The sequence below is a fragment of the Syngnathus acus genome, chromosome 5, assembly GCF_901709675.1.
Source record: "Syngnathus acus chromosome 5, fSynAcu1.2, whole genome shotgun sequence".
Classification (NCBI taxonomy): Eukaryota; Metazoa; Chordata; class Actinopteri; order Syngnathiformes; family Syngnathidae; genus Syngnathus; species Syngnathus acus.
In genome coordinates this window covers 10,909,480-10,936,460 of record NC_051091.1, presented here as the reverse complement: position 1 = coordinate 10,936,460, position 26,981 = coordinate 10,909,480, and the positions used below count along the sequence as shown (strand labels likewise).

General features: G+C 41.6%; 1 protein-coding gene across 2 annotated transcripts in view; it reads right to left on the bottom strand.

Moving 5' to 3' along the window:
• Positions 1–23,841, bottom strand: part of kaznb (kazrin, periplakin interacting protein b) — a 49,868-nt gene extending 26,027 nt beyond the window's left edge. Inside the window, exons 1-4 of one of the 2 annotated variants that reach the window (XM_037251684.1) lie at positions 23,696–23,841; positions 23,531–23,617; positions 14,217–14,380; positions 3,557–3,770 (exon numbers count right to left, since the gene is read on the bottom strand). In XM_037251684.1, the coding sequence (XP_037107579.1) occupies positions 3,557–3,770; positions 14,217–14,380; positions 23,531–23,612 (460 nt within the window). In that variant the 5' untranslated portion in view covers positions 23,613–23,617; positions 23,696–23,841. The remainder of the gene's footprint in view (positions 1–3,556; positions 3,771–14,216; positions 14,381–23,530; positions 23,618–23,695) is intronic. The other variant, XM_037251687.1, reaches the window with a different exon arrangement.
• Positions 23,842–26,981: the final 3,140 nt, after the last annotated feature.

The window sequence follows — 26,981 nt, the reverse complement described above, 5'->3', positions numbered from 1 at the left end:
TGTAACTTGGATCTCTTTTAAAATGTCAGTTTTTTTTTTTTTTTTTTTTAGATATAACCATTTTCAATTTTTCCTTGACCTATGACCTCAGTCTTCCTGACACACCACCGTGTCCTACGGTAGCCCGCAGAGGACAATCCATACACTTTTTTGACCTACAAATAGCATATTAAATCACTTAGCAGTCAAATGGTTTGTCCGTATTGTTCCGATAAAAGCATCTCTGTATGATCTCTCATCCACACGCTCCGTGTCGGTCACAAACAGATCAATCTTTGCCATGACTCATACGAGTCACTGCCTCAGCATCCAAACAGCAGAGCACTTATCTAGCAATATCCCATCGGGTTACCTCACATGCTTTCACACGCACTTCGGATACTCATTAGGTATGGCAGCTATGCGCTCCACTCGCCAGTGAAGCACATCTGAGTCATTTAGGAATATTAAACAAGGCCTTGACATGGCTATGATGGATTCACAGTGAGGAGCCAATGGAGAAGATGAGAGGTGAATTCATTACTGAATACGCTCACCTATAAAATCCACCTTATAAATTAGCTTGTCACAGAGCTGCTCGACTCAAAGGTTCTGCTTTTATACCCTTGACATTTCACTACAGCTCGGGAGATATACCTATACGTTTTACGCCCGGGGGGAAAGTTACAAGCGGTTACCGTGCAGTTTAATAATTAGTCCTATGAGCTATGTGAGTGTTTGTTGTGACTGTGCATTGAACAGTGGAATCCCCAAGGTCCAAACCAATCCCTTGAAACCTGATTTGTTTGTGTGTAGACGTCTCCCTAGAGGAATTCATGGAAGTGTCACAATTATGGACATTCATAGCTGTCAGGCAAGAGCATTTTTTCAGCGCTTGTACTGACATCTGACACCTATGCCGCCTGCAGTAGAAATAAAACATTCCAAGAAAACAATTTTGCTTTTTAGTTGGAACAATACATTCCAATTGTTTCCTTTTATTCTTGTCACCCTTTTTGCTACCGCTATATTGTGATCTATACATTTCCTGTATTGTGGTCAACATCTCAATTCCCCTTCTATGGTGGTAGCATTAAAAAAAGAAATAGAAATTAGATGAAATCTTGTGAGAACTCACTGAAGCTGCTGCTTATAGAGGAAGAGTCAGTCAGAGGAGGAGGAGAGGAATAAAAACGTGTAAAAAGTGGCACTATAGTTAATCCAGATGAAGGGTGAAAATTGGGGGAAGCAATTTAATCCGCCATCCCTCGTGATGAGTTTAGTGAGGAGGCTGAAGGCAATGGCGGGTCAGAGCCTCTTCTGGGCATCTGTCGGGGATGTTGCGGCAAGTCGAAACGTGGCTCAAAAGCCTGTCATTTTTGGCAAAGGTGTTCAGAACACACTTTCAGGCAATCGGCTCATGCAATCAAGGGATTGTTTGATGAGAGATAACAAATGGACTAACAAATGTGCTTTGGAATCACAAAGACGCGTATGATCTCCCTAAACCGGTGGACTCATACCAATGAAAATGATATGGCAGGCCGTATCTGGCCCCTGAGCCTCGAGTTTGACACCCATGCCCTAAAGTATCTAAGCTGATCTGTTAGCTAAACCTTGATAAACATAAATTCTCATTTTAGAACCTCATATAAGTTAAACAACAAAATTGTGCATCCGTCAGTACTGTAATAAAACAAAATTATTTTTTTATGAACGTGGCATTAAGGTTACTAAAATGTGTAGCCTACTACGCCCTTGCTCACTATGATCATCAGAAGAGTACAAGAGGATTTGTTTGGCTCCGTCACCTGACCACTGGCTCTCGCGCCTGGGAACAGGAAGTGTGACATCACCGCCCTGACATTCAGGAATGTGGGAATGTCAGACTCTCACAACAGCGAGAGAGCGGAGGAACGCCAACAGTGGGGCGGACACCACCGAGAGGCTCGTCTGGGATCAAACATGGAGTGACTTGTTTCTGTTTTTATCCTTTGTGATTATTCCTACGCACACAAACATGACAAAGTTGTGTTTACCTGCTGTGCAAATGAAGTCATCGTTTATACGTGTAATCGGCGCTGAACTCGGGGGCAACACCTCAGAACGCGACGAGATGAGTCAGCAATGGCAAGCCGCTTTATTGTCTCACATGACACGCGCAAGCCTCAACGGGACTTTTACACGGATGGCGACAGGCGGGGAGATGGATTGAATATCGCGACACTATGTCTTGACAAAACGTGTAATCAATGTCGAAATGATAATCAGGATATATGCTGCCAGCGTGTCTAAAGCATGTCTTGTTTCAATCGATGAATTTAGTGCAGCGTGACTTTTGAAGTATTGATGCTATTTTAGAGCCGATATCATACCGTGGAAATTGGAAACGCAGCAATAAAAAACCCTTTTAGTATTAAAAATAACAAACTTAACTAAATAACAATCAAGCTATTCCATACGAAAGGGATTGATGATGTACTAAGCAATCTTTTTGAAACTGATTCCGTTAGCGGTTTGGTTTTCGATTTCCAAAGTTAAAGCAGATGTTTCCAAATATCTCATTTTGAAAAACATTCGGCACTACAGAAGCCAGAAAATCATTACTTAAACATTAAACATACATTATCATTCAACAACAGCTCTAAACGATTACTCGATTATTGAAGTAATTGTCGACTCATTTCATAATTGGTTAATCGATTAATGTAGACACCTCTCATTTCAAGCATGTCAGGGCAATATCTGAACTACTGCTGAAAACTCATCATTGCCTAAATGGAGTGTTATGAATTGTATATGTTATATATAAGTATAAATTAATCTGTTTTTTGCCGCAGCGGCCCTCAATATCAGTCATTTGAGCGATGCGTTCACTGCGCTGTGGTTTTTGTACTTTTAACATTGGTTTGAAGTGCCTCCAAACCAAGATGAGTTCAATCGGTGCTTGTCGTGGAGAAGTAGCATTCCTGGCTCAGCACAGTCGATTCAATTTCGGTGCTTTTCCATTGGCAAAGGGAGCGAGCAGACATTATGTTGAATCCACTGCTTGTCACTCATTGGTCAGATTCAGGTGAAATTAGTCATCACCTGAATGCGGCACTACACTCTTCACTTTGTTGCTGCAGCAGCTTATTAACCTGTTGCCCTCACTCATTCCTTGGATGAAATTTGTCTCGCTAGCATGACCAATAGAGAGCCTTGATCTGCTTCATCCTGACGCTCACGTCTCATTTTGGCATTAATCTGAACTGCTTCTGAATAAGAATGGCTGTATGACAAAAATATAGAGTGACGCAATGAAAACTATTCCGTAGACAAAATGTACAACTTTGGCTCAACTTCTCAAAGCTGCTTGAGATTCCAAAGGGATGCAAGCCCAGCAGTGGCCTGCAAAAGCCAACCCCTAAAATCGGCTGTGGTCCAAGTCATCCCCCTCCCAAAGAAATGTGCTCCCCTTTAGCCTTGCATGCAGTGGAATGATACTAGCAGCATTCCCCAAATGTTTCCCACGTCTCTCTAAAGACGGACACATGTTCTGAGTGTGACACAAGCTGGAGGAGGAGCTCACACTCACCCCGGTAGCGGAGACTGTCGGCGTGGTGCTTGTGCTGCCGGTGGTGATGGTTCTCCAAAGCGGCCGTGCCGCCGGCTCCCAGGCCGGCCAGCCTGCAGTTGGTGGCCGTCAGCTCCGAGCGCAGGTTGCTGACTTCTTGGCCGGCCGAGCGGATGGCCCCGTCGATGCGGCGGGCCAGCTGCTTGTTGTCCTCCATCATTTTGAGGATTTTTCCCTGAGGAGCGGATCCACACAGAGGAGCGGCATGTTGTTAAAGTTGATAAGAGGATACCGGTGGCAACTCCTCCACCTGTGCCTCCACCTCTCTGCCGATGTAACTTAATAGAAAGAAAAGTCGCTGCGCGTCGGGGGATGACGTCGACGCGCTACTGCATCATTGGCACGTGAGGGCAAAGAAAAGAAGGAGACGGAGAAGAAGGAGACCGTGCTGTGAGCAGCTGCTCTCAGAGAAGGAGGGAGTGAGATGACATGCAGCCTTTGAGCGGACTGTACCATGTGCTGCAGGACCGGGGGGAGGGAGGTAGCGAGAGAGAGAGAGAGAGAGAGAGAGAGAGAGAGAGAGAGAGAGAGGCGGGATGATGGGTCCGCTGCAAAAACTAAAATTAACCAAGGTTATCTCCAATCAAGACAAAATATGCTTGTTCTTTGCCAAAATATTTCTTTTCACCAGTCAGTTTTTCTGTGAAATAATTTATCTTAAAATAACATTGCAAAATTCTATCTAAGTATTGCTAGTATAAATACATCATTTGTTTTAAGAAAGCTCGCCAAGTCAGATTCTCCAGAATTTATTGACCGCTAATTTTGCTGAACTGCTACATTCCTCTTGTCATTATTTTAAGAAAGCCTTTTTTTTTTTCAGTGGGCTATGATGCATTCACTGTGTGGAACTCGAGCGCGCTGCGTCTCCCACAGCCGTGTGGCGTCTGTTACCAGTTAGCCAGTTCTCTATGGAAAGGAAAAGAAAAGAGGAAAAAAAAGTTTCTCCTCGCTCGGTCCTACTCTTTTCAGAGCCCCCTTTGAGGAGCACACCACCACCCCGCTGTCTTTGGGTCTCTCACGCCCCCACCCACATCCACCCACGTCCAGTTCATCCCATTATATATTCATCTCTTTTGTTCTGGGAAAAAGCCCTCCCTCCCCATGTCGGTGGGAGAGGAAAGGGAGGAGATGGGAGGGAGCTGAAGGCACCCAAGGGGGAAACTTTTCAACTGTGAGTGAGATAGACTGAATGAGGCCCATTGAAGCGCAATGGAGACCAGTCAGACAGATTACATTACAGCCAGCAAAGAGAAAGTGTCAGCATCGGTCTTGTGCGTGGACGTAAAGTTCCATCAAACAAGCAAACAAACACACTGATGGATGGATGGATGGATGGAAAGACGTTTTGCTGAGACGCAGTAATCTGACACTTCATTTACAATGCACGACAATGCCCAGGCCGGGATGCATCGCTGAGGCGGGCTAAACGCACATCATGATAATTATGTCAATTTGGAGCTTAATAGCAGACTGTCTCGAAATGTGTAAATGTTGTCGTAACAAAAATCGGCCAGGATTCCAGCATTTATGTTCCTTCCTAAGAAGGAAGAAAGCATCACTCAGGTAGCTGAGTCTCCCCAAGGTTTCATCACCTACTTTATGTGTCAACGGTTATCAAGGATGTCAATGAATCAAAGTCTTCTGGATGTTAGAAGATCTTTCGGAAAGAAAACATGAAGTGATGAGATTTGACGGTGTGTTAAATGGGATGGGAAATGGGATGTCTAGCACTTGACTAGGATATTAATCTAAAGTCTTATTTGGGCTTTTATAAATTGCCAAAATCTATTTGTAATTCATTGCATAACTTCACGAAAGATTTCTGTGTGGCAATCTTCTGCTCTCCCGTTGGCATCTTTTATAACAAAATCAATTTTAGATATGCTACTGAGCCAAGTATCAAATTGTTCTGCAGCCAGGTGAGCATGACTCAGTTTTTTGTTGTTGTTGTTTTTAAAGGGGCTTGAGGGTCTAATAGTAGTTGAGTTTGACTGATTCTGCCCCTCAACAAGTGGCCGATCAAGTGTGGCGTGACTTGAAAAATAAGCTGCTGATTAATGTTGTTGAGTCAAAAATGTAAATTCAAAGTAAAATGAATTATGCGTGTCAGTTCAGCTCTCTCAATTGAAGATAATTTGAATGAAAAAGAAAATAAATAAGTGTTTACTTTGTATTGAGTACGATATTTAAAATATCACATTATTGATTTTCCATCTTATTTTCTATCATGCCTGTCCTCAAGGGAAATCGGCAATGTCAGCTCACATTGAGCTCGTAGAGTAGTCTTTAGTATAAATATTATTGTTATTTATATTGTTGATAATGATCAAAACCTGATGTGCGAGACAAAACAAGAGCAGATTCGGAATTAGCTAAAAAAAAAAAAAATTGAAAAATTTACTTGCATTAAAATTTTGTAAAGATTTGTTGGCCGGCATTTATTGATAACATTCAGATCATGTAAAGATACTGTATAGAAATTTGGATCATTATAAACTGACTTAAGATGAACTTCATGTTGTTATGTTCATTACAATGGCACTCTAATTTTATTTTGAGTTTATTTCGCCAAAGCACCAAAAGGAAAACAAAGCACATTTGTATCAGATCTACTGCAGCGTTTGCATGTCTGATCTCATCCCATGTCAACAAATCATTATCAAAGTCTAGACTGTTCCTGGTTAGTGGCCTATGAGTGATGCAGGACACAACGACGGCCCCCGCTGTCCCGCTTCAAACCCTGATATTGTTATTTCAGAGCAAACAAGTTCAGTGAGAACCCCCCCAACCCTTACGCAATGTTCGGAAATGAACGATCGGAGCGGGTGAAAGGTCGCGACGTGTCCCAGATACACATCAATAAGCGGACAGGCACTTTTAAGGATGCGTCATTACGGTGCATCAGCCATTGTTTACTCTGACAGTGCCACTCACTTTCACTTTCTCTGCACGTGTTGGCACTTTGTTAACGGCTTAAGTTTAATTAAGTGTGTGTGTAGGGGGGTGTTCACAAGAGCTATTGATAAACAGTCACTATGGACGTCCGTTTGGCTTAATTGAATATTGACTAATCCTCCAAAGCAATGGGACTCTTTCCATTTTTAAACCAATAGCAAAAAGTGATATCACGCTCAACTGAGCAGAGATGTCATTGAGGCCTTCCAAAAAGGAAGGATTTACACTTCAGAAATCAGAAAAATCATACTCGAACATCTTTAGTTCATTTATCAGTGACTCTCATTTCTAGGAATGTCATTGGTTCATTCCAAACATAGCCAAACCCCTGTTATAGGAGGGTGTGTACATTTCTGCAACCACATTCTTTTAGATGTGTATATTTTTTACTAGATTTTGGAAGACGTTTTAAATGACTTGTTGGTCTCAATTTTTGTATCACAAGAACGCGGCATCAGAACAGGGGTGTGTAGACTTTTTATATCCACTGCATCTAAGCCTACAGTATTATCAAAACTGTTGAGAAGGCTTATGTGGTTGTGGTTCTTTAAACCAGTCGGTGGATTAAGACGATGTTCCAAAGTGTAAATGAAATGCGAAAGTCTTCCCATTTTAAAGTGTAGCAGACAATCCCTGTGGCGGCTGCGAGATAAGTCACAGACGCAATCATCAGCTGTCAAACACGCAGCAGCGACTCGCACCCAATTTCCCTTTCCAAAGCTGGCATGTGTTGTGATGCCCGGCCTGGCCCATCTCAAATCGCCCGGTCACAACAAACACTTAGACGGCTGCCGCTACGCTTGGAGATAACAGTCCGAGGTGCTTTGCGATGAAACACGATGAGGCGCAAGATAAAGGTCTGACTGCAGGCCTGGGGGACGGAATGGAAGACAAGCTCGAGACAAGGAGGGGGCGGGGGGCTGGCAAGGGGGGCTAGACTGCACTAAGGACCTCCTGGAGGAGATGGGCTCATTTTTCCTGCCTCATTTCACACCGTTCTCACTTGTGGCCCCTGCTGGCTGAGCCGTAGAACAGTTTGATATTATAATATCCAACAAATAATATATGACTTTTTTTGTGACTATCTTTATTGCCCCAACAAAATGAGTTTTATATAAAAGAAAATGCTCATTTATTCTCTTTTTTTCATCTATAAAAGCTGAATGTATTCTCCAATCAAGGATGTATTTTTCCTTCTGATATTGCAAGTTTGTTTCTTATGACGTTCTATATTTCTTTTAAGCATATATAAAGCAAATATTCGAAAATCTTTTATTCATAAATAATCATTCAGTATTTTTTTCTTTTATTATTCTTTTCTAGACTGAGCTTTTTTTTCCAGAATTTTGTCAGTTTGTGTTATTTATAAGCACTAAGCGAATCACAAAAAAAGCACATCAGTCAATACAAGAGTTGCAGTTTTAAACGTGCACATCAGCAAGTCAGAGTGCTGAACTTGCCAATCCTTGCCAGAGGTAATAATGGGGCATCATTCCTACTTGCAATCTGCTTCTTTTTTTTTTTTTTTGGTGAGCGTAATCATTTTCTCACTTTCCATTGAGGGTAGCTCCAAATCGATAGTTCTTACCTTAAACTCCTTGCCCATACCCTCGAACCACAACGGGTCACCCAAACTTTATTTTCAAATGCAAAAATGCTTTTTAAGCTATATTTTCCGCACCCGATGAATCCATTATTAATAAAATTTTAATTATTGATGAATGTTGATCAAAATCAGGCTAATATTTAAGTTTTTGTTAGCGATATGCAAAATGGAGTTAATAAGCCCCAAGGGTAGCCAGTTGTTCTTGATTAGCACATGAAAAATGGAAATTATATTAAACTCCTCGACCAAGTCGCCGACATAAATCCAGGGAGGCACATTTACTGAAATGTCAGACTACAACGTTGCATTCATTACGCAAATTGAGTGACCTTGAAGATTGGCCAAACTGTTTAATTAGCACAGAGGACACTGGACGGCATCCTAATGTCTTCTTCTGGCGAGCCAAGGGTCTGCCCAATTACCTCTCACAAGTTGCTAGGAACTTAAAACACAAGTAAACACATACCAGAAATGACTGCAGTCTTTTCTGGAGAACACAAAAAAAATGGATTAACTTTGGAATGTTAGCAGAGGCAGCCTCTTTCTGCAATTATTTTTTTTTAGATGATCAATTTAAGTGAATTGTATCGATGATCAAACCACAGTCAGCGGCTCCTCTGAGGCTTCTCTGTAACATCCTCAGTACACTCATCGGGACCATTGATTGGTCTTTGCTGACAAATGAACATTAAAAGAGACATATTACCGTAATTTTCGGACTATAAGTCGCGGTTTTTTTCATAGTTTGGGTGGGGGGGCGACTTATACTCAGGAGCGACTTGTATACATATATATGTTTTTTTTCACTTTTTTGGGCATTTTATGGCTGGTGCGACTTATACTCCGGTGCGACTTATAGTCCGAAAATTACGGTATGTCATTCCCAGCTTTCTTATTCAATGAGTGTGATTTTCTTTGGTTAAAACACCCCAAGGATTAAGAATCACAGCACACTTATTACTTGCCCAAACAGCCATGTTCACAAAAGTTGCGTCCCCTTATCAGGTTATGTGTTTCGTTGAGTGGGCGGCCATTTTTTTTGTCCAGCCAAGCTTTGAACCAAAGCATTTTTGGCATCCTGTTCCTTCCACACCTATTAAAAGGTGTTTATAAAGCGTGAAGTGGACGTCGCTTGGCACAAACACAAACACGTTTGCCAGCAGCAGCAGGCGCATTTACCATCATAAATGCAAATGAATCCGCTCTGATTTCGGCCCGTTTGGCTTTTGGCTTCGACAATATGAAAACAAAATGTCAGCTCTCCCACCAGGTAACTAGCAAGTTTGAGGTGGAGAACCTCAGAGTGATGGCGGTATAAATTGTGAAAGGAAAATGTACTTGGTTGCGTAACGAACGACACAAGCGCAACCTTTGAGCGTGTCCAAAATTGTCGACTTATCGGGAGGACCAAATTAAAAGACATTCAAGTGTGCAATAAAAGCAGCACCGATGACCACACTCAGCAAAAAAAAAAAAAGAGGAAAAAAAGCTGCACTTTTTGCTTCATATCCACAACACACACACGCGCATGCACACACACACACACACACACACGCACGCACACACACACACACACACACCCAGAGTCAGATAACCAGTGCATTAAAATGCAAAAGCAATTAAGCCCGAGCCACAACAGCGCTGAAGAAGTGCCAACCTGACAGCAGGACTTTGATTATTTTAATTAGAGCAATATGGCTGCTCGGTGCACCAATGTAATTGAAGTTGTACTGGAAGTTTCAGCCTCAAGTTGGAGGGCAGCGCCTCTTTAAATATTCGCACATAGCGGAACCGTTATGCAAATGCCTGCTGCGCCGATGAGCAGATTTTCTATTGTGTGTGTGTTTTGAATCTAATGGCTCCAATTTATTTGTATTGTAAACGACTTAAAAGTGTTAAATAATAAAGACTGGGGATTGAATTCATCTGCATGCCAAATTAGTCCCAACCGCGTCTGGCCCGGGGAGTTGCGAGGGATTAGGAGGCAGCGTTTATAATAAGCACCATGCGAAACAAAATAATATACAGTTTTTTTTTTAACACAGTTTGCATGTGGGCAAACTAATTAGCATAAGACATTTTGGCAGTCACCATGAATAATTCAGCACCCTCTCCAGTAACCTTGCAAAAATGATCCCTTACATAGCGTATGTTTGATGCGGTCATGTTGTCTGACAAATTGGGTGTGTTGTTATACAAGAGGTAACGAGGGAGCAAGGTAGGAAAATGGGAAGACTGAAAAAAGCTTTGAATTGCAACCCTGCTCAAAGAGGACACAGTGTAATCAAAACAAGAACAATTTTTCTTTGTGCACATGGTGACATTGCAAAATATTTGCTTGTAACAATCAGACTTTAGTCTCGTAATAGTAGAAGCTGGAGAAAGGAACATAATGACATTTCTCATCTGAAAGTGATTCTGTCAACGATACATGTTGACTGGATTATTTATTTATGTATTTTTTTACAGACAATTTACCATTGTTAAACTATTCTGACTTGTCAAATTATGATTTTATAAAATATTATATTAAAATATAGCTTTATTATTTATATACTAATCATTGCTAATCAGTGAATGCCGTCAAATTTTTGCACATTTGTCAAAACTACCACGACAGACTATGTGGACGGATGGTCGACTCTTCCCATTTCTCCTTCCAGTGATCTTTACAAAACTTCCCCATTCCTACTTTCAGTCATCTTTACAAAACTTGCCGTTTGACTCACAATTCACAACACCTGCCTGAATCTCCATACAAATTTTGCAAAAGGACATGCAAAAGGAGTTAATTTAATAAAAAAAAAAAATCCCACCATCTGCTGCTTCTGCCCTCTAACCATCTCCACGAGATTCATGACAGAGCATAGTTTTTGTTGGGGCAATCCTTCAGGGCTAGTCGATGCACGATTACGCACAGGGCCGTAGCATAATTCCTGGGAAGACGTCGCTAACGAGGCGAGCATCCGGCCGCCACCGACAAACGCGGTTAATAGGGGCAGAGTTATTGTAATCACCTCGAAGGAGATTGGCGAGGAATCTAGGAACATATCGGGAGAATAATCGCAGACATATCATGCGCACACTCACAGCAGACAACAAGGCGCTCTAAAATGGCAACTCCAGCGGACTATCCAAAAAGACAATCAATTTATAAGATGTTAGCATGCACATTGTAGCCATTGATGGAAACCAAGGTGGTTTGGCTGGAAGAAAAAAAAAAGACCAGAGTAAAGATAATCTAATCTAAAAAGATTTAACAACCCTAAAGTTCTTAACTAATGAAGTGAAGGCGCAATTCGTGATGTAGCAAAGGCGCTTCACTGAATCATTAAAAAAAATTAAGGACAACCTAGAAAGAAATCAAATCTCTGACTAGAGCGTCTTGAATAAAGAAAAATAAGTTATGATTTGAACCGTCTATTTTTTTCTTCTCATTTTTGGAGAACTGGACTGTATGGAGAAAAACAACCATCGATCCAAATATCAATAACCATCCTGGGTTTACGAAAACATCAAGTTGTTGAGGTTACAAGTGGAATAACAATGAACGACTTTAGAGAAGAAGATCTTGACTTGCTAAAGGGTCTCTCAGTCTTTGCCAATCAGGGAGAAATCAAACCAAAGGCCACATTCTTTAGCACGAGTCCACGGTCTGCTCAAGCTCGCAGACGGGGCTGCACAAGGTCAAACTGAAGCTGGCGAGTGGGGCAGCTCGATGCTTTCCCGGCAGTGATTGCTTTCAGATAAAAGTCCTTTCTATTTGCTGCACTCCCTCGCAAGCTGTGGAGACATTCAAATCAGTGGTCAGCGGGGAACTGAAGGGGCTCAGCCTCCGATAACAACAATCCCCATCTTTGATCGCGCGCTCGTCTGAACATTGCCTCTTAGAGAACCAAACGAGAAGCCGAGAAGGTTTTCACGCGGGGCTGATAAGCCGCGCCACTGTGTCTCATTTAATGTCGCCTCTCACGGCCGTCGCCAACACAGCGGATGAGCCATCTTGTGAATTATTTAGAATTCTGTCGTGTGGAGGCGGCGGCCAGCACAATAAAAAGTGGACCGCTTGGCGCGGCGTGCTCTCTGCACGAGTCCCTGAAGTATGCATCAAATGTGAAAGCTCAACAGGAGGCGTATGTTTTTTCTGCCTTGACTCAGTACACAAAAGAGAGCCGCAATGTGTCAGACTCAACACAACACTATTTTCGGAGTATACAAACGTCAATACTCATCCTCTTGTTCTATCTAAAAGAAGACCAAGAGATCATCCCGATCCATCTTGTGACACGCAAAGTGGTTTCCGTGGCTACACCGTGGAAAGTCGACACGCCCAGATGATGTTGATAGTGTCAGAGTTTGGCATCACAGGACGCATTCCAATTAAAAGCCACGTTCAACGTTCGATTGACTGGAAAAAGTAATATGGGTTTGATTCAACAGCAGCGGGGGAAAATTTTCGTTAATAAATCCAGCACGTTTTCTTTCCACTTCTCCCACTCTCTCTTGATCCCCTTCCTAATTTTGTCATTTCAGAAGTGAAGAGAATAAAAAATAGCCTGCAGACGGCTCAAAGCTCCCGGGATCATTAGTCTCCCCAATCTATTTTGTTTTTCTTTTGGCTCAGACTCATACTCCAACTTTAATTGTTTCATGATCAATAATGCATTAAACTGGCTCTATCAGGTTCTTAATTGAAATGACTACAATGTTAAGGTTAAGCCTCAGTCATCGCAGCTTCAGACATCACTTTGTAAAATTTAGCTTGTGCTTGTGTGAGTGGCATTGTGGAAGTCATACATTTGTGATCTATGTTTAAAGAAAAAACACTCACAGCGGCGCAGACCTCCCTCTTTCACTTCTGCCGACATTTTAGGACGTCTTTTCAGGAACGATCTTCAAATGTGTATTTCGAAATCCTGAATTCACTTCACATGCCTTGCCTCACTCACCTCATGCAACCCATGGAAATAAAACCAATCATTTTCTAGTGCCACTCAAATAGTGGCAAACATAGTGGGGCCTGCCACGCTCGCTATTCAACATAATGTTCACTTTCCGGTGTGAGAGTTACGCAGAATGACTTTCACTTTGTGGAGCTAGTATCAGTGTGAGACTTTTTTTCTTTTGGAAGTGAATTTAAACAAGCTTTGTTGGCTGCTGTCATAGCAACAGCCAGCCTCCCCGTCAACAACATCTTTTGTCGTGTGCAGACTATTTAAATCTTTCTGACAGAGCCATCTAACATGTCCACTTTCACTGGAAGAGTTGAAACCTAAACACACACACACGTGCACACACACAAAACACACACGCACAGAGACACACACACACACACACACACACAGACACGCACGCACGCACGCACACACAATTCAACACTCCATCAGCCACCAAAGTTCCTCGTCATCCATCAGCCGCCGAGTCCTCAATAGCAGCGTAACAAAGTGGCGGCTAACAGCATTTGACCTCAGCTCGTAGGTGAGAGTCAACGACTCCGAGGATAAATGCGTAGGAGAATGACGCGCCGCTAACATTCATCAGAGAGTACACGGGAATGCGATGGAAAAAAGAAGAAAGATGGGAGCAAACGATAAGCATGACTTATCATTCCAGAGGAGAAAGGGTCATATTGATATGTTCTTTTATTTTATTTATTTATTCAATATAACTATTTTTAATACAATTGTTTAATAAATGAAATACCCAGTTTAACTGCCACAGTGAAACGTTTTTTTTTTTTTTAAAACAACAAGATAACTACAAAACAGACGTGTCTGTGTCGAAGGCTTCAATTTGACATATTAGAAAATAATAGAAAATATGTGGTTCACTGCCTAAATTCCTGTTTAAAACAAAAGTGCATTTATTATTATATTAATTTAGTGTTGCTCCTTAAGATAATTGAAATTTTGTTTACGTTCATGTTTTGTCTTAACGTTTGTCTTGGTCAAGTTTGGCTTTTGTTTTCAGAAAATGGACTGATTGAAATGAACACACTGAAACTAATCAAATCTAAATAAAAATATGAGAAATGAAATAAATAATACAAATATTCACCTGTGCATCCATGAGCAGGTGTCTCATGAGGGTCATGGACTTGGTGACGGGGTCGCCCTCCTGCTCCCCTGTCAGGAAGACGCTCTCTTCCCGACTCAGGCTCCACGGCCGGCTCACCATGAACTGAGCGATCTGGTCGTTGAGGTTGTTGAGAGACTGGACGGCTGCGTGTGAGAAAACACACGAGTCATTTCCCGCACAAACGTCTTATCTCCTTCTCCGCACGGCCAGCTTTTGCTTTATTTGCCCGCTAATTAGAATCCACCCCCCGAAGTCGTTGTGATCCTTCCTCAGTGAATGAAACTCTCCTTTTGGACAACAAGGGACCCATTAGGATGAATCCATTATTAGAGAGACACAGAAACCCACATTTGCTCAATTATGTGATATGATTCTTCCCGGGGTCCGCCGCCGTGATAATGCCATTAAGTCTTGTTGCAGTTAACGGTCGTTTCGGCACCGTTCGGACCGCTTTGTCTCTCTGGCTTAGTGCAAAGTTGGCCTTTTCCTGCTGTCAGACTTTGTGGAAGAATTGTCTTTACAATGCAAAGTCACATTCCACTGCAGAGACGCGTGCACAAAGTCAACGCGCTGCACTTCAACATAACTTATCTCCTCTTCAATCAATTACTTCATTAAAATGAACCAGTGTGTGTTTTAGTGATGCAAAAAGTCAAGTTTCACAGTATTAAAAAGAAACAAAGAGGCAGTGAAGGATTTGCCGGATGAATCGGCAGCAAATACACAAGTGGTGTCTGCACATGAAAGAAGTCATGTTGTAATCCTAAAACGTGTGAAACATGATTGGAACAATGTTTTCACTGCAGGGAGGCGTGCATTGCATGGCAATGAACAGAATAATTAAGGCATAAGCTACAAGCAGACTCGTGAGCGCTTTTGATCATTCATCAGTTATTTAAAATATTTAGGTTTCTAATTAAGTTGTATGAGAGTCATAAGAAGCATCTTGCAGTATGATCCATAAACAAGTAAACACCGCACAAATAAATAAATAAACAAATAAATAAATAAATATCTTATTTACATCTGACAACTGACCAATGGTACACAATTGTGATTTTTTGTAATTTTTTTTATTAATTCGAATATTTCAATAAGTTTTAAGCACTTTCTCTTAAAAATGTACGTTCTGTCCCAACTCTAAACTAATATTTGAAATGTATATATTTCAGGCTGGAGTAGGTTAAAAACAATCATTAATTTAAACTGGAAAACAAATACTCATACATATTATTGAAGTCGTTTCAATTCCTGCCATGAGGGACAAATGAGTATGGTGAAAAACAAGGACCTCTTATGGCTTACAAATGAAAGAAAACAGTTTCTTAGCGATACTTTCAAATCGCTATTTTGTCAGGTTGTGAAATAAAAAACAAGATTAAAAGGGTACACAATATATTAGCGGCTATAGACTCGCAGAACACAGCAGTCAAGGTTAACTTTTCAGCAGATTTATGATCACTCCTCTCCAGCCTTCTCTTGTATTCCAGCAAAGACTTTTTACGAGGGCGCGGCGGCCCTGCAGCTAGCGGGCATCAAATCAGCCAAGGATAAATGCGGATAAAATGTTTATGACAAGAGACTGACAACTGAATTCCAATCTCGCCTTCAACGATTACAAGGTGCGCACATCTGACCCCGTTGACGCGAGGACGGGTCGCGGATAGGACTGAAAAATAATTCCCGACCCCACGGAAAAAACGACATGCTGTCAAGTTGCGAAAGTGGACACTCCCTCTTCTCTTCCACTTGTGATTCAACTTATCATCTTACAATCAAAACTGTCACACTTCTAAGTGAATGAAATGAAATAATATAGTTAGGATTTAGGTCCACAGAGAAGAGGGGAATCACTTACTACATGGACTGATAGCTAGAGGGACAAAAACTACACTTGAATATAAACAGAACAAAAAATATCAATCAAATCAATAACTGAACAGTACTTGGGCTATAACATAACTGTAATGTATATAATATAACCAGCTATAACTAGTTTACTGTAAGTCACTATAAGGACAAATATCTAAATCCTAAGGGATGCCACAGGGCTCCTAATTAAGACCTATTCTTTTCTGTCAATTGAGGTAAAAACTACTCAAAATGTACCACAAAAAAAAAACAATTCCAGGAACAAAAAGGTACAGATCCAGTACGTTTGGCCAGGCGTGCCATTTGATGTGAAATCTGGGCAGCCCATTACATTCTTTGTAGACGCCCACGGGAGCAAAGCTACATAAACAATGAGCCTTAATGAGGCATGTGAACCCATATCGTTTTCAGGAAGAGGCAACGGAATGTATGGATGAAAAAAAGTATAATCAGAGAAGTGCAAGATCTGAATAGCCACTATTAGGTTGTCTGCATTCAAAAAGTCTGGTTTTGTCTCAGTATGCTTGAGGCACCATCAGTTGTGTGTCAAACAGCCTCTGCCAAGGCAATTTGACGAGGCTCCAAGAGCTCAATTTTGGAGCCAAAAGGTCCACAAGAGTGAGAATGAACAATATGAGGCAATCGCGCACCAGAGCACTGGGCTTCATTTCCAAGCTGACGGTGCCAAAATAAATACCCCGCGCAATTTCAGCGAGGCCAAAAAAGTCCGCATTGGAGCGCATCCAGAGCATAACGCCACCTTGAACCGTCACACCGCTAAAAGACGGACTTTTGGGAACTTTTAATGTGGGGAGGTTGAATGCATCAATTTTGGGCTGGGCAATGTTGGCTTTTTGCGACAGCAGCATGTGGGTCCAATTGAACTAATCCTCTTGAGTAATTGGATATGTCACTTTTGTCAGTTTCAAGTTATTCCGGTAATCATTGTAGGTTTTTCTTTCTTGAACGGATAGTTGCCAAAAATTCTGTCCAATTCAGTGTGTAGATTCAAAAACAGGGGTGTGTCTCCTACGAGCAGTTTATTTTGAAAACTTTCAAATATCTCTACTGGGATCTGATTCATCACCGTAATCGATGTTGCTAGAAATTTCTGCTGATGTTCACAAGCAGCAATGTATAGAAAAACAACAAAAGAAAAATTGTGTGTACATTTTCTTCCATTTTCAGTTACTGTAACTGCCCCATGTCTCATTATTTATGTGCATACTTTGACACTCAAAACTTGTGGTCAGTTGTGTGCTGCTCATTAAATGTAATACGTGCAAGCCAAGTCAGAAACTGCATCAGGGTGGGGGTCCTGGAGTGGATAACTTGACTAGAATCTCCATATGGATGAATAACAAATGTGAATTTTAAATAAGACACAGCTCCCTTGCACTGTGATAATGAAGCCAAATCATTTCTGCAAGGTTTTGCTGTTTCACTGAAACAGCAGCTAATTGCTTGCAGATATAAACATTCACAGAGAGTGTATTCCCACGTGTGAAATCTTCTCTGCAGTAGATGATAACTTTTCTTGTGCAGCATTTTAGGTGTGATCAGCCACAAAAAAATAAGTAGGATTGAGTCTTTGGGGGAATAAGTCCCAAGCAGCTCTGGTTTGGCAAGAGGGGCAACGCTGCCCCCATCTGGTCTTTTACAGACACTTTCACATGACGTCATTTTTTTTTCTCTGATTTTGCCAAGAATGGTTTTATTACAGCCTCAAACTGACGGTTTATTAGCCTGAGTAGGCTGCAGGCAGCTTGGCTTTAGTTCCAACTTAGTGACAGTGAGAGAAAATGGTCGTCTTTCTGCAGGCCTCGTGATTGACATCTGATCAGTCTAGGCCTTTGCCTTTCGCCTGAAGTCAGCTGAGCTAACCAAGACCCTAAATCGGATAAAGCAGGAGAGAAATGAATGGGTGGATGGATATTCGATTGGTAGCCTGAGGCTTGTAAATAGGCCGAACTTGGAACTTGGTCTGGCCTGAGGTGCCGGCTTCCTAATTTCGACCGTAAACACAAATACGGTTTCGGCACTGAGCTTTTAACTATAATGTTCCTGCATAATCTGTACGTGGCTTGAAAATGCTTCTGTGAATTTTTCCTCAGCCTTGCTGCCAACTCATGGGAGCAGAAACTCAGTGGGGGGGGAGTTATGCAAATCGGATGTTTTTCACACAATTAGCAACATTCCTACATCAAAATAAAGCAACATTCTGAACACTTAGCTCAGTAAAGACTTACTTCAAAGATTGCAATTCAAGTCCATTTTACAAAAAAGCACCCTTCTTTTCTGCGCACAACTGTTTTATCAGTAGACAATCCAGCCCGAGTTCAGAGTAGAGGTTGCGCCATCGCTTATTAACACGTACGCTAGTGTGCAGTGAGTTCAAAGACGCTTTTGCTCGACAAAACTTTTGTGCCGCTCACATCAAATGCTACGAGCCCCTCATCGTTTCTGTCAGCGTTGTCGCATGACCTCCATCTATTTTTGATTGCACATTTCCTGTTGAGACTTACAAGGAGCTTGAAGCTGCGTCTGTAGTTCAAAGCGCGTCTCCAATGACATGCACCGCTTCCACTAACAACATGGCTCCAACACAAAAGAGCTACCGTACAAAAGCCTAGTGATGGCAATTTAGAAATTTGCTTGCTTTGTTTAGAAACTTTTCCAACAATTATTTCCTGCAATTATTGAAAAAAGTGACGAAGAACATTTTAGACCTAAAGTATGGACTTCTAATCCACAAATATTTTTACAAAACACTTTCTAAGAGAAGCATTGAATAGTTTGCCAGCTTAATGTTAAAGTTCTAAACATCTGAATAAGTAGAGTAAAAAAAAAACAGTATTGAGGTTGCAGTAAATATTTGAACATAAACGGTGCAGCAGCAAATGTAGACAAACAATACAGCAGCGCTCACAGACATATATGAGACACCAATAGCTGGCTGAGCTGTTGTAATTGTCTTATTTGTGTGTTTATGTATGTACTATGCTGCCCCTTGTGGACAAGATGCACACAGACGGAGCAAAACTGCGTAAACACTCGAGAGTGCTAGAGTTCTTATAAAAAAACACATTAAAGTAGTGTTTGTTGTTTTTTGAAAGGCTGGAACGGATGAAAAACAATTCAAAACATTTCAATGGGGAAATTGATGAGTTTTCTGAAATGTCAAGGTACTGCTGGATTTCGATGAATTGCACGGAGGAAGGGAAAACTGCTTCAGATCTTTTTTTCTGCATCAGGAGGAATAAAGCAAATCCCAGAAGACAACAAACTTTGTTTTGAAAAATCTCTACTGTTTGCATTTCAATGAGGGAAATAACGATTAAAATTGGAAATATTTTCTCTTTGAAATTTTATTTGGAGCCCATATCCTCCACCCCTCTGACCCCTGAGGTGATGTGACAGACACCACACCAAGTCCAGAAACACAACGCAAGGTCAAACAGCACACAAGGTGAGAAGTACACACAATTGCCATGGTTATGATGAAATCTTTTCGTCAGGTCCGCAACGAGCGCTCTACTTTCAAGTGCGGCTTAGTCGGATTCAACGCGCTGCTCATCCAGCCACTTCAATTACGTCAACTTCTTGTCTGAAAACTTCACGCCCACACAAATATGCACACAGATACACACACACACATGCACAGTGACACGTACACGTTTCAAACCCTATCTATACACACGACATACTTAGTGTCAAAGATGCAAACTTTGTGATGAGAACATTGAAGCGTTCAACATGCAAGCGGGTGCGCCTCGCATGTTAAAAAGCAGCACCCAAGTGAATGAGCGACGTTTCATCACCACAGGGGAGACTGATGCATATTTATACGGACGGCGGGGAGGGAGCCGATAGACTTCTCCGCAGGAACGCGCTCGCTCGCATCACACAACAATTGGGATGTGCGATGATCATTTAGAGAGAAATGTCAGTAATTTAGTTACAAAAATACTGTCATAATGTCTCTAAACCATAGGTGTGAAACTCAAGGCCCGGGGGCCAGATACGGCCCGCCACATCATTTTATGTGGCCCGCGAAGACGAATTGTGCATCAAATTCGTGTGTCATTACGAGAATTGCAAATTGTCTTCACTTTTAATGTCTTTGTTTCTTTTAAATATTTGGCCAGTTTTTACTCGTCTGATGTGAAGACGAGTTATTTGTCAGTTTGTTTTGTAACTTTTACTGTATATAATATGAGGTGCTCATACATTTATTTGGATTGACAGTCGTAATGGCCTTCCGAAAGAAGCTATGACTACAATGCGGTCCGCGAAAAAAATGAGTTTGACACCCCTTTAGAGTCTAAACCGAGTCTATACAAATATTATAATGTGACATTATTATTGCTAAAAACCACAAGGTATCTCATAATACTGCAATATATTTCATATTTATTGTTGAATTAATTGTGGTGAGACGGCGCTGGTTGGCTATATGTCAGCAGATACGGGGAAGAGGGAGTAAACGAGGAAAGTGGGCACTAGGAGGCCAATATGTGAAGTCAGCAGACATTTCGGCACACGACTCAATGATGCAGAAAACGCAGCTGTGACAGCAAATACGGAAACAGCCGCCCTGATGTATAAATTCCCTCCAGATATTTTATTAATAGTTGTTCAATGTCTTCTGGGTCGTTGTCCAGGACTAGATTCATGTCGAACATGTTGAGTGATTCTGCGAAAGCTGCACCCTCTCAAAAGCTTAAAAGCAGCGTGTGCTGAGGTCGCTGCCATGAGGACATTTGATTGCTTTTAAGTGCTGGAGATGTGAGGGCGTTAAATCTGAGGGAACATGGAGGCCAACGTATGAGTATATCCAGCTAATATGGAAATACTTCAAATGTGCGCGCTGACGCTCACCTACACAGTTTCAATTTAAAACCGTTTCTAAACATTAGGCGCTTTAAATATGAAGTGAGCGGATGGCGATGACAATGAATGACTCAATGAATCATTGTTGGGTGGTTGGTTACCTCACTAGTTAGCAATATTACACCAACCCTAATCCGTTTAGTCAGTTTGGTAGACAAATAGTTGGATGAGAAAAAAAAACGCAGCTTAGTTATTTATAAAACCGAGGAGTTAGCGACCTATTAGTTAGCTACTAAATATTAGACGAAATAACTTAATCAGACGAATTACAGCAAAAGTGTGTAGTGTCAGCGAGCACAAACACTGCACTAGCGCTGTCAGCCAACTCGTGCTGCTTTATTGACCGCGCTGATGGAGTTGGCGGCGGGGAGCTAATGAAGATGCATGTGTGTCTTGCCGCAAGCAAGGAAGTCGAGGAGCTTATGCAAATGGGAGTCTTTAAACACCTCATAAGTCAACACGTTCGTACACCAGGAGAACAAATGACACAAACTCGGTGAGGTTGATTGGATTGGGCAGTAAATAAAGCTGAGCAGCTTGTGGACACAAGCTTTCACCATTAAGATATTTGGACAGGACCACCACCAGCTGGACTTCTTTACTGCGACATGGACTTAAAGAGTGTTTTTATTTCCAGCCATCCATTTTTTTACATGTCCCTATCCCAGCGGATTTTGGACAAGATGCGGCTTACACCTTTCCATCAACTGCAGAATCCAAATAGACACTTTCACATTCAGACCCATCAATTTAGAATCCTCAGTGTTCAAATATATATCTGGTCCATCACAATGTTGAAATGCATTATGGTTACAATGATTATATTCCTGGAATTTTAAAAGTAATGCGTCATTCCGTAGGTGTGCCTAATGAAGTGTCCAGGGAGTGTACAGCATATAAAATCTAAAAATAGTGCCGATGCGCTAGCTTTGAACCTCCACGCGGACGCCTCTTTTAGCATTAACAGATGCGTCAGAAAGTCTTCATATGTAACGGATGCAACAGCTGAGAATTTCACTCAAGAGGCAATTCCTCCTCTGGGTCGCCCACACCATGCTTTTTGGCCGTGACATTGCAATCACGTCTCTCAAGTGAAGCCTTTCAAGGTTGCTACCAAAAAATCCTTGACAACCTCCACTTGTCAATAATTCAGCCTCTGCAGCATTTCCCGGTGTACCGCCACATATATCTGCATTATGAATATGACGCGCCCGTGGGACGTGGACTCCTCATCAAACTGCTGATGTGGGGAGCAAACAGGGCGAGAGGATCCGAGTGATGCATAACATGGAAAATTGACTTTTGCTAGCGAACAAATCGGAAGGGCTCTTAATTCCCTTCCCCTCTATCAAGTGGGAAATTAAAAAGCCAATTAGATTTTTTGCAAGCAGCAATGAATCTTTTAAATAAATGGAGACTGTGATGTCACAGTGGTGGATGAATGCGTTGAAACTACATCGTGCTCAGTGCAGACTGTCAATCAAATATACTACTTGCGGGGGGAAAAAAATATGCTATTTCATCTTAGCATCTTATGTGAAGCCAACCTCTCTTTCTAGCAACCTGCTTCTTCCTTGACCATCACACTATGTTTTTTGTGGTTTAATAAAATGAACCAAAATGTGATCTCACACCTCAAGGCAATCCTCCTGCTCCAAACAATCACAATAAAAGTTACGACCAACTTCATTTTTCTCCGTAGTGCAATGTTCACACACCTGCTACAATTTCTAACAGCAACTGCTCCTCTATTTGCCAATATGCAAACATACAAGATGAAGCGCAAATACATAACTTACAGCTTAACTTAACCTTGTTGTTTCTGTCAATATTTACACTAAGTTGTCATTATTGCTAGAAAAAAAACTGTGCTCTCATTCGCATTCCCTTCCAGTAAATGTGGCACGGTGAGCAATATAAAGAAAAGAAATATTAACCACATTATTTAATTGCACATGTCTTCTGGGTTAAGCCTGAATGTTAATTTTTCAGGGTTTGTTAGAGTGTCGCAAACAGTCAAAAAGACATTCGCCAACAGTTTTAATACAGTGCTTGTCGCAAACCAATTTTGTTCAAAATTTCAATAAAAACAGTTTGCAACCTTTTAGGAACCCTGACGATGACCTCGGTGAGATACAGATTCGGGCAAAACTGAAGGTGAATTGAAATCACGTTTTGTCATTTGAATATTGCATATAAAAGACTACATCATGGTGTTGATTTGAATTGGATTAATTGTTCAACCAAAGTGAGCAGTGGCTCGTTTACGTCCTGAAGAATGCTGCTAAAAGGACGTAACAAGTGTGCCATTTTGACATTCAATAAGAAGAAAACATGCAGCGTTTGTACCATCACAAACACACAATTAAACAGCACTCTAGCACCGATGGGGAACCATTTATAAAGTCGTGCAATATTTATGAAGAAAATATGATCGAACATTATGAGCGTTAGGAAGTCTAACGTTTTTTTGGCCATTGCGCGGCTGGCCGCGTCAAAGCCTGCACAGAAAAGGAGCTTCAACTCACTGGCTTGCATCAGCTGTCCCTGGCGCCCGAACACCTGAGAGAAGGTGGCGTCCTGGCTGCAGCAGGTGAGCGTGTCCTCCATGGCGGCTGCGGTGGGCACACGAGATGAGAAGAGGCGTGTCACGAAAAGAGTAGAGCAGGAAAATGGAAGGAAAGAGGGATTACCTTCAAAAACAACGTCCGCTTCCTAATCGATGCCGTTGAGGGAGCAGACGCAGCCCTGCTAGCTCGCAGCGATGTCAGCGAGATTTGCTCGCTGTGCGGAAGATGGGAATGGAAGGGGGGGGGGGGGGGGAGGAAGGTGGTGTCAGTGGAAAAGTGCGTCCTGAGGCTGCAGGCAGCGTGCTTAAAAGGGACCCAAAAGTTTTTTTTTTCACTAACAAGCTCAATTTATACATTTTCATCAAATGGAAAAAATCATCATGTTCTATTTTATCCATTCATTTTAGAGAAATAATGGAATAACTAATGCCTTCAGAAACGCCCACTTTTAATAAGACGTATGGCCACGCCCCCTCCTCTCATGTCTTGGAGTCACAGAGGGTCAGATAATTTGTCCAGACATCACTTATAATCAAAATGTACTCAACCTCTGAAAATCAAATAAAAGGTTTCGCTTTTCCACGCAAAAGAGCAAGACACAGGCAGCCTTCCTGCAGCTAACGTGCCATTTCTGTCACATCTGTCTGTTTTCTTTCCCAAGTCACCAAAATACCCAAACACAATATGTGTCGAGAGGCTTTTTGTAAGCTCAATTATTCATGTGGTTAGTTATATATTCAATTGAAATCTGTAAGGGTTTATTTAACTTGCATTTTCCCTGAAGTCCACGGAAGGGGTCACCGATCTGAAAAGGAGGTGGTTGCATTCAGCTGAAGGGTCGTAATAATTCTAAACAACACAACGGACATGTTTAAAAATGCATTTTGTAGAGAGCGGTTATTCCATTTGAATTTCTTGCAATGTTGCGTTTGATGTCATTTTTAAGGACGACCTCGCAGCTGGGAATGTTAATTTCCTCCTAGTGGAGTCTGTTTTATATTTCATGCAGAGATGCTGTGGGGGAAAAAAAAAATCTGGCCAATTCTTTTGATCTACTGTACATCGTTTCCACCCTATGCCTCCACTTCATCGAGACACCTTCATCTCACTTTCTCTCCCTTGAATTCCACTTCATGCAAATCCTCTCCATCCATCTCAAGGCTCAGTCCGCCAAGCACCTCGAGAGGTTAATCTCCGCCCTGTGTTGAGGGCTGGGAAGATGAGGAAATGGAGAACAGGTTTGAGAAGAAATTAATGAATTACTTTTAGTATGTGCAGAAAATTGGGTAAGGAGTCAAAACAAATCCCACGCAGTGTGCAGCCACAGGAGATCAAAGAGCACATGCTGGCTGGCGTCAAATTACATAAATATAAAATACTCTCAGGGCTCAGAGGCACCGTGAAAATGGGATGCGGTTGGCATGGCGACCTCAGACAAAATCACCACATTCCCCTTTGCAGTTGCAGTGGAGGGGGGACCCTGATACTCAACCTTATCCAAATTCCAATTGCAATATCGTGGAGTCAAAGCTGAACGGAATTGCATTTTTATGAATAGTGTGAGAGCATAGCAGCATGCCGCAAGGAGAAGTATTTCACCATCTGACAGGCTCACACACCTGATGCAACATAAAAGTGCACCATCATACTGTGACGACGACTGTGTCTGCCACATTTAGTGTTTGAGAGCATCATCGTGGCCAAACTCACTTAACTGGTCTGAAAATATCAATAATCATCTATCTATGCCAGCGATGAGCCAAACTCACACAAGGTGGTTTGATCATAATTGTTGCCCTTCGGAATTTTCTTGCATCGTGAAATTTGATGTTTGGTGCCTTGTTAGAGAACAGCGAGTGGTAAAAGTTATGGAACATGAGTGACTAACCAACAGTTCGAGAGGCGCATTCAAATGTTTTACCTGTAAAGTTTATCGTGCATTTTAATTTGATTCTGTCAACCAAGTAGCTCGTCGATCCAGCACGCCCTGTACAGCAACACCATGGACGACTACGTTCTAATGAAGTGAAGTCATGGTTGACGTCAAGTGCAAGTTTGCACCCAGGTACACAACGGGCCTTGATGGCGGACTCAAATAGCGTCATAACCGCAAAACAGGACATGGAACTTCTTGTACCAGAATTGTTACGAGCGCAGAAAAAGCCAGATATATCTATTGCCAGTAGGTGACAGTGTAGCTCTGCTGGCGTCTTTTTCGTCTCCAATGTCCGTCAGGTGGACTGTAGTAGTTTTAGGACGATCATTAAGACTTAAGTATGAAAAATGTAAATATTGCAGTTTGAAGGTCAAATATTTTTGGCTCTTACCTGTGGTGTGGAGTTAAAAAGAAAAATGTTTACACCAGCAACTTCCAAAAACATCATGATATTAGTAAAAAGCAAAAATCTGCCTTTGCAAAGACAACATTCAATTTGACAACAGTCGGTTTATTACAGAACTGCACAACTGTACATTGTGTTGTCTAGTATCAATTAAGACTGAGTATTTCATCTTTGGAAAGGCAGGCATTTTTGAGTAAAAAAAAAAATCAAAATCAAAGTAACATCTCATTTGACAGCAGTTTTCAGTACGAATGTAACAAAAGTAATTCAAGGACATAGCCACTGTTAAGAAACATCACTTTTGTTGGGTCAATTATAGCAATGTTTTACTTGGTCATTCCAGATGTTTGTTCATCCTTTAACACCATTTTTCCATTAACGCTGCAGGGCAAAACACTTATTTTGATTCATTGTGGAAATATAAATTAGCATAGTGTTCAATTTAATACATGCTACAAATGTTTCGAGCAGCATCTGCATAGTCTGTGCTCGACTCACGGAGAAGTATTCATAAAAACGTGTCAGGAAGGACATCGGCATCCATTTTGTTACATTACGGTTGGCATGGCTTTCAAACAAGTTACATTTAAAAAAAAATGCACAAAGAATGTGGGAACAAGATACTGTTGTTACACTTATTTGTTCAAAAATGTTTCAATCATGCATTCTGAACATAAGTTACAGGGAAAAAAAAGTAAGTATAACCGATGAATACATTCCATTGTTGAATTCAGGAAACCGATCTTTTACACATTTTGGCAGTTGATTCTAAAGTGCTGCAGGGACGTGCGAGGGATGTTAAATGCTTTTTTTTTTTAATACAAGGATCAATATCATTGCATGTTAAGTCGGCTTGAGGCTCACATTAACGTTGTAATCGCCTGCTAACGACAGAGAAACAAACGGGTATGAACAGACAAGTAAAAACATGAGATGTCATTGAGATCTAGACTGGAGGAATTAACAGTTGTGCATCCATACAAGCGCTCTTTCTCTCACACTCTCACTCACACACACGCACACACACACACACACACACACACACACACACACACAGAATTCCTGAG